At 40.6% G+C, this 12,504-nt stretch overlaps 2 protein-coding genes across 3 annotated transcripts; both read right to left on the reverse strand.

Moving 5' to 3' along the window:
• Positions 1 to 23: 23 nt before the first annotated feature.
• Positions 24 to 3,660, reverse strand: perm1b (PPARGC1 and ESRR induced regulator, muscle 1b). The gene is made up of 3 exons (XM_086200523.1): positions 1,147 to 3,660; positions 943 to 1,059; positions 24 to 629 (listed from the first exon to the last, which is right to left on the reverse strand). Exons 1-3 carry the CDS (start codon positions 3,644 to 3,646, stop codon positions 544 to 546), a joined length of 2,703 nt encoding a protein of 900 aa, XP_086056649.1. The 5' UTR covers positions 3,647 to 3,660; the 3' UTR covers positions 24 to 543.
• Positions 3,661 to 5,503: 1,843 nt separating this feature from the next.
• Positions 5,504 to 11,941, reverse strand: c3h1orf159 (chromosome 3 C1orf159 homolog). 2 transcript variants are annotated; one of them, XM_086199503.1, is made up of 10 exons: positions 11,759 to 11,941; positions 10,851 to 10,924; positions 10,680 to 10,764; positions 10,218 to 10,310; positions 10,041 to 10,097; positions 9,672 to 9,806; positions 8,912 to 8,937; positions 8,781 to 8,805; positions 8,506 to 8,637; positions 5,504 to 6,632 (listed from the first exon to the last, which is right to left on the reverse strand). In XM_086199503.1, the coding sequence occupies exons 2-9, from the start codon at positions 10,920 to 10,922 to the stop codon at positions 8,531 to 8,533; spliced, it is 600 nt and encodes a 199-aa protein (XP_086055629.1). In that variant the 5' UTR covers positions 10,923 to 10,924; positions 11,759 to 11,941; the 3' UTR covers positions 5,504 to 6,632; positions 8,506 to 8,530. The 2 variants fall into 2 exon arrangements, with proteins under 2 accessions (XP_086055629.1, XP_086055628.1); XM_086199502.1 differs by having other exon boundaries at positions 5,504 to 8,637.
• Between the last annotated feature and the right edge of the window lie 563 nt (positions 11,942 to 12,504).

Here is a 12,504-nt window from a genome sequence, read left to right on the forward strand (position 1 = left end):
GTATATATATATATATGTATATATATGTGTGTATATATATGTTTGTCTTCTTACTGTTAAGCAAATCCCATAAAAAGACTCAACCCTTTCCCTCGGCTAATCTGCAACTTTTGACCACTTGTTTTTTTCCCTTTAAAACTACAGAAAAACAAAAACGTTGTGCATCAGTTGGAATCTCTTCAGCTGCCATTTGGGGCTCTACTAGTGATTAAGCGCAGCAGGAGAAGAATCCGTTTTCACAATAATAAAGGAACAAGCCACCTAATTAAAAACATACCGCATCTCCAATACACATAGCGAACGTGTTAGTGGGATGTTGTTTCGGCTCTTGTCATAGGATCTTGTGACAATTAAAAAAAAAAAAAAAGCTCCTTTCAATTAAAATGTTTCCAATGCTTGCTGTTCTGTCACACACTTGGACATCAGTCAGTACAGAGAGGCAACGATAGCAGAAGTGATAAACAGTTAGAATATATACAACAGATAAAATTTGAAACTGGACCCTTGTGAAAATGTGTGGAAAGAACGTGACGAGTGTTTTCTTCAGGGATCCTCGTGAGGATTCTGCCTCTTCACGTACCGGCGCAGGTACTGGATGGCTGATAGCGCGCTCACATTTGCTAGGAGAGCTGGAAAAGGTTTTAGTAAAGGTTACTTTACAGAAATGAGCCCACCGAGTCACACTGTGAGTGTTGATTATATCATCTTCACTTCTTGGAGGTCGTAAGGCTTCAAATTTATACAAACATCATCTTTATCAAAAGTGACTTTGTTTTGCATGTCAAGTCTTTTTCTTCGAAGTAACTGGTGGCTTCAATTAAGTAAAAAGTACAATGTTTCCAATGAAATGTGGGGTAAATGTACACAGTCCCTTTAAATGCAGTTAAACACGTACAGAAATCTCGCCATTGTACTTTCCACCTGTTAAAATGAGTTGCATACCTGCTTTCCAGGCGTCAGCAGCCTCAGGATCAGATGATGTTATTACCCAGGAGGCAACAGCAATGCACACCAAACACATGTCTGCCTGCTTCAGCATGGAGAAGATGCTCTCTCGTTCTGTCAGAGAAGTCGTGCAGGTTAACTCCCAATAACGGGCTTTTTTTTAAAATTCAAGCGCACCAACAGAAAGAAGCTCACTCTTACTTGTTGCCCGTATTGTTTCCAACATCATCTGCTGCACTGCTGACTCTCCACACACAAGGGAAGAGGCTGAGGAGACGCCTCCCTCACTGAGGACAGGGACTTGTGGATTCACTCTCGTCTCAGCTGGGAACCCCCAGGCACCGGACCCTTTGTACCAGATACTACCTTTGTTGTGGAAGCGTATTTTCCGTAATGACAGCAAACTTTTCCAACTGTTAGACCCACCGGTGGACACAACCCTAAAAGGAGAGATGACACTCTCCTCCAGTGAGTTTGAGTTGAGAAAAACATAATCCAATTTTGGGAATGTCAGTTCTCTGACAGTAGGATGAGAGCAAGAGAAGATTGGGATGAGTTTTCCCTCATGGCACTGGGAATCACAGAGGGAAGAGAATGATGGCTCAAATGTATACGTAGTATGAGGTGTCAAAGAGATGTCCTCTTGCTCATAGAAAGGGACACAAATGCATTCGTTCTTCATCTTATCTTGTGTCAAAAAGTATTCAAACACTTCTGGTGAGGGTATTTGGTGATGCTCATCCAGTGTGTCTAGAACAGATGGCGGTACTAATGATCCCAGGCTGTCTTCGTCATCCTCCACAGACTTGAGGCTGCTGTTCTCATCACGATCAAGAAATGACCGCAGATCCTCCGTATTGAGAGCTTTTACATCCCGTACACTTTTGCTTTTTGTCATTTGTCTTGTCCCTGGAAGTTTGTCCAAAATCAAAATCTGTGATCCGCGATGCTCCAAACATTCTCCTGCAAAATCTTGAAGAGGCACAGGAGTCTCCTTTCCTTCAGAGCTGGTGGACCCGTCCTCCTCGTGTGCCGGGAAAGGAGAGTCTGTTATCCTACGGCCGTGTTGGCTTTGGCTACAAGGATCAGGACTCTGGTTCCTGCTGGCACTAATGAACTGCCAGTACTCCTCTTCAAAATCGGACGTAGAAAACTCACAGCTTGAGCGATCTGGCTTAGAGTCATCAGGTTGTGTGAAATAGTCTGAATCAGTAGTGTCGGATGTATCCATTAAACATCCATCCGGCAAATGAAACTCCTCAGAATCCACAGGAGAGCTGATTTGTGTTGGAACATCTGTAGTTTCCCTAGGAGATGGGCTTCTTGCCATCCTAAGCTGTAAAATATCATTTATCGTCAGTTTTTCCATTTCATTCCAAAAAGCAGAGATAGCGTACACAGGTTGAGAGCGTCCCGTGGCTTCAGCATATGCTTCAGGACTGTCTGCTGCAGGTGTTACGGTTAAATCGGGAACAGGCAGAGGAGGAGAGGAGGGGAGCTGATCTCCCAGAGAGAAACCAGATGCTGAAACACAGAGGAGGCCAGGTGTATCCAGCAGCACCGTGCTGTGCTCACATGTGGAGTTGCCGTCTGGAGTTTTGTCAGCTCTTTGGTGAGCTAACGGAAATGTCACGGGAGGCTCAACATGAGCTTGGCCACCGGTGGTTTCATAACCTTCACCGTTGGTAGGCGCTGCATTGCTGGTGAGAGTGTCACTGTAGGAATGCTCCTCTCTGTCCTCTGCGCTGTTGGTATTCAGATCAAGGCGATGGCTGGACGGTGAGCAGTGTCGCTGTTGGTCAACAGCTGACAGACAACTTTCTGAATCAGAACTGAGAGTGGAGAAGAATTCGGCGCTGTCTTCTTCATCTGACTTCACACTCTCCAACTGTGATGCAAGGCTCCATGTTTCCTCTTCGGTTGACGGTTCGGGGGAATTACTGAACTGTTTTTGTGACTCATCTTCAGCAGGGGAAGAGGATGTGTGTCCCCTCGGAAGGTTCAAAACATTTCTTTCAGCGCGGCCCTCTGAGTTATGATTGGACGTTGTGTTAAATTCCTTCTCTTTGTTTATCTCAAAGTCATATTCGTCTGTGTTGTCCTGCCCAGTTCTGCACATGGTGTTTTCCCTATAAGGTTTTTTTTGTCTTCGTTTTTTTTTCACAGAGGTTGGACAAACCCGGCGTCGTACGGGACTGACATGGACGGTGATGAACCAGCGCTCTTTCTCTGCTCTTGGAGGGATGCTGCTCACATCCAGACTGTTTAAATCTGAATTCAGGGTGCACGTTTCCCTCTCCTTTGTTCTCATCTCTGGTGACAATGATTGAGTCACATCAGTTACTTCTGATGGCAGCATGTTTGTATCCACTGTCTTCACGTCCACCTCTTCTCCATCAGGACATATTTTGGAGTCTTCTTGTGTGATTCTGGCCTCCTCAGCTTCTGCACCTTCACTGAACTCCTCCGGTAGTTTTACACTAGCCGCGCAGCTCGCGCTTTCTGGGCTAATGTTGCTCTCTGTGGGGCTCTGCTGCGACTCCTGCAGGACTACGTTGACAACCGGATCTTCTGAATCGCTCAGACTGGAGTTATCGGGGCAGGCGAGTGAAGGCTGCAGCAGACAGCACTCTTCACTCTCCTCGTAGAAGCTCGTCCAGTCGTACTCAGCGATGAGCATGCTGTGATCCAGATCATCCATTGTGATGCCCAATGTGCTCGTCTGTGAATGAAAAACAGAGAAAACAACACACACAAAAATCACAAGGTTCTTGCACGTGCTTATCAATAGGTTTTCATGGTTTTTCAACACCAGTGAGGAAGACTTTCACGGCCGTACGTTCTCTGAAATATTAGAGAAATCCTTGTTAACAATTGTCAGTGCTTAGTGAATTAAAATGAATGACAACGGCATGCTTGGCTACATCATGAACATGTACTCCATGGTACCTGAACCACACATCTCTATTCATGTGAATCGTGATACCATGACTCTTCCAAAAGTTTCTGCCATTGTTCATTTTTCAAAAGCTTTTCCAGGCCTGGAAAGTCAAACTGAATGACTTTACCTGTTTTTTTAATACCAGTCTGCATCCTGAAGTCAGTGTTCAAAGTTACAGATCGACGGTGCCTATTGTTCCTCCACATCCTTTCTATCCCTGGTGGGTTCAAGCTAAAGGTGCATCAACAGGTTTGAGCTAAATATAGAGCACATGCATTGGACTGAAGCTTAACTTTGTTCCGATCAGCTGTCATTAGGACGCTTTTGAGCATGTTTAGGATTAGGTGTTTCTTAATTGGTGCAAATAATTTATTATTGAAGATGAATTTTGATAAATGAATAGTGGAAAAGTAATAGCAGCGCTCCCGTCATCATAAGCTCAATAACAGACCCCGAAATATAACGTGGCCCTGTTTAAGAAAACAGGTCGAATGACCTGATATGAGAAAGGTTGTCCTCAGTTTACGACATACAGTATCATCTTCATTCTCAGAGGTGGATTCTGGAAATGGCCTGAAATGCTGAACTGACAGTGGAGCATCTTGAAAAGAAAAAAGTGACCACCTTTATGTTTGACCGTCAGATTGTTTGCAGGATTGTAGTCCCTTTAGTCATTTTCATTATTTTTAGATGTTATGTCATCTTTGGCAGTTTTTAAGCATCTATCACTGCTGTCCATCATGCAAGCTCTGGTATTTCTACATGATTCCTCTGGCTAATGTGAAGCACAGCTGCTGTGTGTCACTGCTGACGTTTGAGATGTGAAAAGAAACGTACCTGTTGGACGAAGGCGTCAGTTCTCTCTGCCTGCAGGGACATTCTGTTGTCCTTGTGTATATCAGCCTGGGGCCCTGCACTCTGCTGTTATTAATAGAGCAGTATGTCCAGTCACATGGAGCTGCTGCTCTAAACGTCCTTTCCTCCACTACCAGAGGGCTGACATTTCAGTGCCCTGAAATACACGGCGTCTCACGTTTATTACAGGGAAGATATCCGCCACGTGACATACTTGGACTAAACATAATGGACAAAGTATTTTGTCAAATATTTGCTGTCGTTAAATATTTAATTCCCATTAAAACACTGATCATTTATGGTAGAGCAATTTCTTACTGTCTCAAAAGTCAATATTTAAAATATATTCTCAGTCTCAATTTCAAATAATAATCTAAATTAATGGATCACTCGTGGTAGATTTATTTTTTTAAACTATCCCCTTTTGTGAAAGTTCAGTCAGGATAACAACATAAGGATGTGGAGAAAAAAAAGGACATTTACATTACATTTAAAGACAATGGTGGGACAGTAGCACGACTGGGACTTCAACTTTTCTAAATTAATTTCAGTTTTGATTGATTTGTCAATAGAAGCAGATGCATTTATTTTTTTAGTATCGCGGGAGAAAAAAAACAACAGATTAACGTTGTTTAAAATATTTGGCCTCAGAAATCAGAAAATTACTTTATTTTTCCATGGAAAATAAACCCCAAACTTTGAGTTTGATAAGGCTACCCAATTGCAGCACTAGACAGAGACAATAATTACTGAAAGGTGCTTTATTTCTGCAAACATTACACACATCTTTAGAACAATCTTCATGGCATTGGAAGAAGAATATGTACACAAATATGAAAACGATACATCATTCGTATAAAACAATATGTACATGTATTGAGCTGTACAACAGCAAACACAGGAAGCAAAGTGGAAAAGAAACGTTATGAGGAATATTGAAGACGGAAGTGACATGTTACAGCATTAATGTTGATATAAAATATGTCCCAAATAAAACGTTAATAACCAGCCTCTTTTTAAAAGTGGTACTTTAGGAGTAAAGGCCACCGGATAGCTTTCAAATATCCTGTTACATCATGAGCTAACGTCTTCTGGCTGTGTTTAAAGCTCAGAATGGCACAGTTATGGCACGTATATCAAAAGCCATTTTCTTCAGACAACATTTGGCAAAGGTAATAGAAGTCAAGTAATGTTTACTATGCAACAGTAACATTGCCGGCTATGCAACAACAACAACAGAATATCTCAATCACACTAGAGGCCAGCAAGTATCGGTAAAATTTATGGTCCGATATTAGTTGGTGACTACAGACAGTAAAGTGCACTAAGATCCTGTAAGTTTATTGAGATTAATGTTGGAATTGAAACTTTCCTATTTAAGTAAAATTTAAAGTTTTGCGTAAAGCTCACAGCATTAGTTTGTCTGAAAAACATTGATTTTCTTGTTAAAAATGACACGATTGAGGAAATCTGTTGTGCAATGCAGCAGATGATGTATGACGTTGTGTAGTACTGTGAAAAACATTCACCTTGGTTGATCTCACATAAAAATAAATACAAATGCGATGCTAAATATACAAAATGCAATGGGACAATCATAAATACTTTACCTAAAATGTCCCGCTCGCTGAGAGAAACTTTAATGCTATTAGACACATAATCAGTAAGACTCACAGTGCACAGTTACAAAATGTAAACCAATCACACGTGCAAAAAACAAACAACAACAACACAAAAAAAAAAAACAACTTAAAAAGAACAAAATTATCAACAACAAAAAAATCTGGGTTCTTGTTTTGTCCTGATATTTCATGTCACTATCACTCGACTTGGTCACTGGCTGGATTCACCTCAGCCTGGACAGATGCCCACCGATTCATCGAAGCCATCACTTAAAAAAATGAGCAGATGCTTCAGGGGATGCAAATTCAAAATTTGTCTCTGTACAGACAGTTCGACGACAGGACCAAAACATCAGTCATATCTATTTTCTGGAAATAATCTGTCGTCTGAAAATGGTCAAGGAATTTGCAAAAAGTAGAACTTTTACATGCCTGACTGACTGTTTCTTGGCTGTGTTTAGGTTAAGCAAAGCTAAGGACCTGCTAGCTGTGGCTTTAAATAAAAATTGCTACAATCAGCATTTTCCCATGGCTCACATGACTTTGAAACTTAGAAAGCAAAAGGGAAAAAAGAGAATTTTATATTTTCATCAAATAAACAGCAGCACCAGACATGTTAATGAGGATCAAAGCAGTTAAAAGGTGAAAGAAAGAGGATTGCGTGGCTAAGTTCAAAACTGATACTGCCGATTTGTTAGAAATCATAGGAGGCAGTGATCATCTCATCTAATTTTCAACAAGCTGAATAAAAATAATTGTCATCCTAACAGAATTCCAACTATTCTTTGACTTCATTTGAAAGTTAGCTGATGGCACCGCTGCAGTGTCGTGACTGAAGGGCAGAGGAGGGATGTGGTGGGGGTGTGTCTCCTCTCCCCTGCCCCTCTGACTGAACCATTGCTGCCTGATAGGACGGACCAAAAGAAGCCTCATCAAAGCAACCGAGTTCAGCTCCAATGATATTTGTGTTGACGGTCATCATTGATCAATCTATGTGCTGCGCTGGGAACGATTCCCATGCTTACAGCTTGTGCACCTGATTACACAAACGATCACAACAAGAGTAAAATATTGACAAGCCAGAGATCCGGGCGTGGCTGAGGTGTAATGTAGGGGTGGAACAACACCAAGCCTGGAGTTTGGTTTGTATTACATTTTTGGGGTTTTAGCTTGGCTAAGTTTTATTATGGAGAAGAAAATCCTCCCCAGCAGGAGGTAAAATAAAGAAAGAGCATCATCACGACTGGGTTTTACTGTCATTTATGGTTACCACTGAACTAATGCCTTCTTCAGTGAGGGCAGAACTCATGAGCCATTCGTGTGTGTGTGAGCTGTAAATTCAGCAAATATACACCAACTTTTGTTTCCCCTTGGAACCAAAAAAAAAAAGTCTAGTACTGAACAGTTTGTTTGTTTTTAAGGTGCATTATGGCATCCCTACTGCAGCAAGAAGTAGTGACTGTTAAAAACAACAATGGCTGCCCCTGTAGAGGTCTGTGTAGATGCTGCTGTAGCAGCAGTTCTATCAGAGCTATCCAGAAGCACTTACAGCTTCTCTGGTTGAACTGTGACAGGCAGTCCGTTCATCCAATCACCTGCTAGGTATGTTTTGATTTTCCCACTCATAACGGCGACGTGGATCGCAACGGGAGCTCCGAGTACACGTCTCTGATATGACATGAACGCAGCGGGAGCCTGCAGTGCTGCATTATCAATCACACAGAGGGACCATATTTTGTTTAGCTGTCAGTTCAGAAATCCTGCCCAAGGAGCACCAAAATAAGCTTGCGTTAAAAAAAGCTTGTACTAAAACTGGTTTTACGTCTCATAATTATAAAAAGCAGCCCAATCTGGCAACACAGGGTGGAAACTCTTCAAGGAGGAAGAGTGAAATGCTGCTGAAGTTGACACAATTAGGAGAAAAAAAACAACCTCAATCTGAACACTTCAGAGACTGTTGGGGAGTTTGACAAGGCAGAATAATGATTTTTGTCATGATCATACTTCTGTACAATATCCAGGTGTCAAGAATGGAGCAGAAGCAGCAGCTGCTATATTTGGCCGTCGCCTGCTGACTGGTCACATTTTCTGTACCATAGAACCTTCACATCGAAGAAACCTGTTCCTGAGTGGCCCCCCTACCTGCACCAGCACTCCCACATTCTTCCTATGGACTGTAGACTGGAGTGGTGGATGTGGTTGGAATGATGGAACTATTCAGTGTTGACGTTGCAGAGGGACGCTCCCTTCTGACATATCTTGGCTTCCTCACTGCTACAGAAAAAAAAAAACAGGGACTGGTTAATTGCAGGTAAGGGAGTTACAGACAGATTCTGTGCCCAAAAGGCTCTACCTGCACACAAGCCTTCTGATGTCACTACAACTGGTTCAGCAAGTTTCAAAGTTTGTGCTCTTACCTGTAGAGGAGGGTATCATGACAGCCTAGTAGGGGAAAGGGACAAATGTCAGTTTCTGTAAGGAATATTAATGAAGTAAGAAAAATTTGACACATGAAATGTTGTGTCAGATTTGAATGAAACTGACTTACTGTCTCACTTGGTTGGAATATGAAGGCTGCAAAAGTAAATAAAATAAGGTTACTTATGGTTTGCATGAATGTTGTGAAGCAACATAGCGTTGTTAGTTATTCAACCAAGTTTTATTCGAAACATTTAGGACTTGTGTCTGATAACCATTTCAGGACCAAGCAATCCAGTGACATCTAGTGGGGAATTAGCAGACTACAACGCCCCGCCTCAGCCATTCCTCTTCAAATATGTACGGCAACCTATGGTGGTCTGCAGGCTGATTCTCATGTGATACTACAAAATCTCAAACTTCTTACCTCACAACATTGTTAGCCATCACCGACAACCCACGGCTGACTGTTCAAAGTCTAGGCAGCAGAAATGCTCCTTCACAAAATGATTCCTTTCCCTTTTCTGATCCATTTCCGTCCCCCCAAACTGAAATATGTTTGTTTTTGTGGTTGCCGTGACAGCCAGCTTCAGAGAGATCAGCTTCTTTTTTAAATGCCAAAGAGTTGCTGAACAAAGGCATTCAGTGACAAAAAGCTGGCTGGAAAAACCACAATACCATGACAAAAACAAAGAGGTTTGTCTATGCTGTTGCAAGATGGCGAACTCCGTGGAAGAGGACCAGCTCCCTATTCCAAGAATATCAGAGAAAGCATCATATTGAACTTTTAAAAATAATCTCCAATTTCTACAAGCTGGAACTTCAACAAAAGGAACCCATACTTCTCAGGTTCCATGAAAGCATGTGATGAACTGTACTGTACTGCTCACCCTTGTTGCGGCGGTAGAAGATGCCTGGAAGTCGGTTGGAGCGTTTGAGGTAGAAAAAGGAGGCAACCGAGAGAATAAGGAAGAGACTGATCAGCAGAGTTCCTAGAAGAAGAGAGGCAGCCACCCCGGGCCCTCCTGCAGAAAAACACAACACACAACAAACAACTAGTACAGGTTTGCAAGTAAGCATTTAATATGGCAATGTTACATTCTTAAACTCATATCATTCAGACGTTTGCTTGAAACTGAATGAAAAACTTTATTTTCCAAATAATTTAGACATGTAGACACATTACACTTCAGTTATATAAATACATTTTACAGAATGAAATGAGTAAATCCATCGGTAAGACTGCGACTGTATCTTACCAATTTTAGGAATTACAGTTGTGACAGTTGTATGATTTTTCCTCTCCATCGTGTAGTCTATTAAGCACCGAAAAGGGAAGGATTAAAAAAAAAAAAAAAAAAACACAGCAAAAACACAAAAATATTTAGATATTTTACTGATCCCAAAACAATAAAGAAATGGTTCCCGGTTCTTACTGTAGGTGCAGGTTATGTTCTCCACATCTACAGCAGCAGGGTCACAGAATATGCAGACAGTGTTTCTATTCTCAAGGACACGTAAGAAGCATCCTGAAGAAATCAAGAGAGGAAATAATATTCTCATCTGTCACTTGTCATTTTTCTACTTGAACTTTATGCACAGTGTTCAACAACTTGCAATTTAATGACAACAAGATGGATGTGAACATGACAACATTGCACACATCACACAATAAATCTACATTAAGAATTCCCTGTACGGTAAACACTTAAAAACATGGACTAATACAGTTTTAAAAATCCTGGATTAACAAAGAATAGCGGAATTCAGATTTTACCATATTGCCACAGATAAACCCAGAGATTTTTTTTTTCAATGTATTCAGTAAATGATGTGAACATATAGGAGGAGAAAAAGCTTTAACCATACATTAAAGCAGAGGGTCCTTGGCCCCTTACCTGGTTCACAGTGAGTGTCATTGGAACACGAGTTGTTCACTCGCTGCTTCTCACTGCAGCACTCGAGAGAATTCTGATGCAAGGCCTGATGACAGAGTGACAGTCACAAACGAACAAATCGATTAAACCTGAGCAAAGCAGACAGGACCTTTGGACTGATTCATTTGCTACCTTAGTTACAGGTGTTTCCGGTCTGATAAGAATCACCGTTGCAGCCAAGACCACAAGGAATGACAGAGCCATACCTGACGAAAGATCAAGCACAGCGGAATCAGATCGATCACTCCGACTAGGTTACACGGTTGATGAGTGACAAGGAAATGAGGGCTTTGACATGTGTTATTGATTTTGTTCAAGATGCTGAAACCAAAGCGTAAAAATGCCTAGTCAGGTTTGAAGTCCTGTTTACATATTCTGATCTTGTCTGTTCAATAATTCTGGCTTCTTTTTTCTAAATCAAAAAAGGATTTTATAGTATAGGTGGTAGATTTGACAGTTTTTACAGACAATTTAGGTATACTGTTAATTTAATAATTAATTGTAAAAAAAAAGAAAAAGAAAAAAAAGACAGATTATCTGTTCCCTTAAAAACAAGAAAAATGCACTTGTTTGCCAGGGTTGCACTCAAAATACACAAATGAATCACCCCTGACTCTGTATGAGAGAATGGTCTTTGCCTTCAAGTCATTTCACATGATACACCTGTCACTTTACTCTCAGTTTGACCTTACTATTTTCATCTAATATCTTCGTTTTTATTTTATATGCGCAGTCATAATTCGGGAAATAAATAAATAGCTAATGTATGAAATATACAGTAGAAGAAGAATACAACCCTGTCACAAACCTAACGTACGTCATTGTTAATTGAGTGACGGTTAGCTAGCTAGCACCTGCCACTGGATGAAGTTATGCAGTGATTGAGCTAGCAGACAGACTCAGCTAATGACGGTAGCTAGGCAGGTCTGCTCATTTACAGCTTGCATACGTCACACGTCTAATTAGCAACGTTTCACTGTCGAAACACAGTATGTATCGCTGAACATTAGTGAATCTGGACACACTAAAAGTTCACTCACCGGCCGCACACTGGGCTCTGGCCCGACCAAACACCTAAGTGTGATTTAGACGAGGTCGGATCCTTTAAGCCGCTGAAATTGTACATATAAGTCACTTTCAGTTATCGGTAGGCTTGTCATCGACACACCTCTGCGATTCAACCACAGATAATCTTTCAGTGCGTAGTTCTCAGCTGTCCGCTTTCAATTAGCGTGTACACTTCCGGGTGCGAGTTTCAAAATAAAACCCCAAAGGTTTTTTTTGAAAAATTCATTTAGAGAGGAATCATGGGATTACATTTTTTTTGCCACATAATGATTATAAAAATATAAATAAGCATGGAAATCAACAATAATCATAATAATGATGATGATAATAAATGATTTAGTCAAGTTTTTATTTATATAGCAACTTTCAAACAAATGATGGGAAATTCATTTTAGGAGTCACTTACAAAACAGAAAAGATTAAAAAAAATAGATTTACAAACTTTAGCATCAATACACACTGACCCATCAAAGAAGGGTATTAGTAAGGCAACAATAAGACGATGATCAAAATAAAAATAGATGACTTAAAATTAAAAATGCAATTGATGGGCAAAACATAAATGAAACAGTTATTGTAGAACTGTTTGTATCATTTTCAAAATAGTATAAAATAAAATGATTACAGATGAGAACAGTAAACATGATAATTAGAATGAATATATGTAAAAAAAAAATACATCTATATATTAAAAAATATATCAATATGACTGGTTCTT

Source organism: Aulostomus chinensis, chromosome 3, assembly GCF_037954235.1.
Source record: "Aulostomus chinensis isolate RoL2024-O1b breed Wild chromosome 3, RoL_Achi_v1.0, whole genome shotgun sequence".
NCBI classification, from domain to species: domain Eukaryota; kingdom Metazoa; phylum Chordata; class Actinopteri; order Syngnathiformes; family Aulostomidae; genus Aulostomus; species Aulostomus chinensis.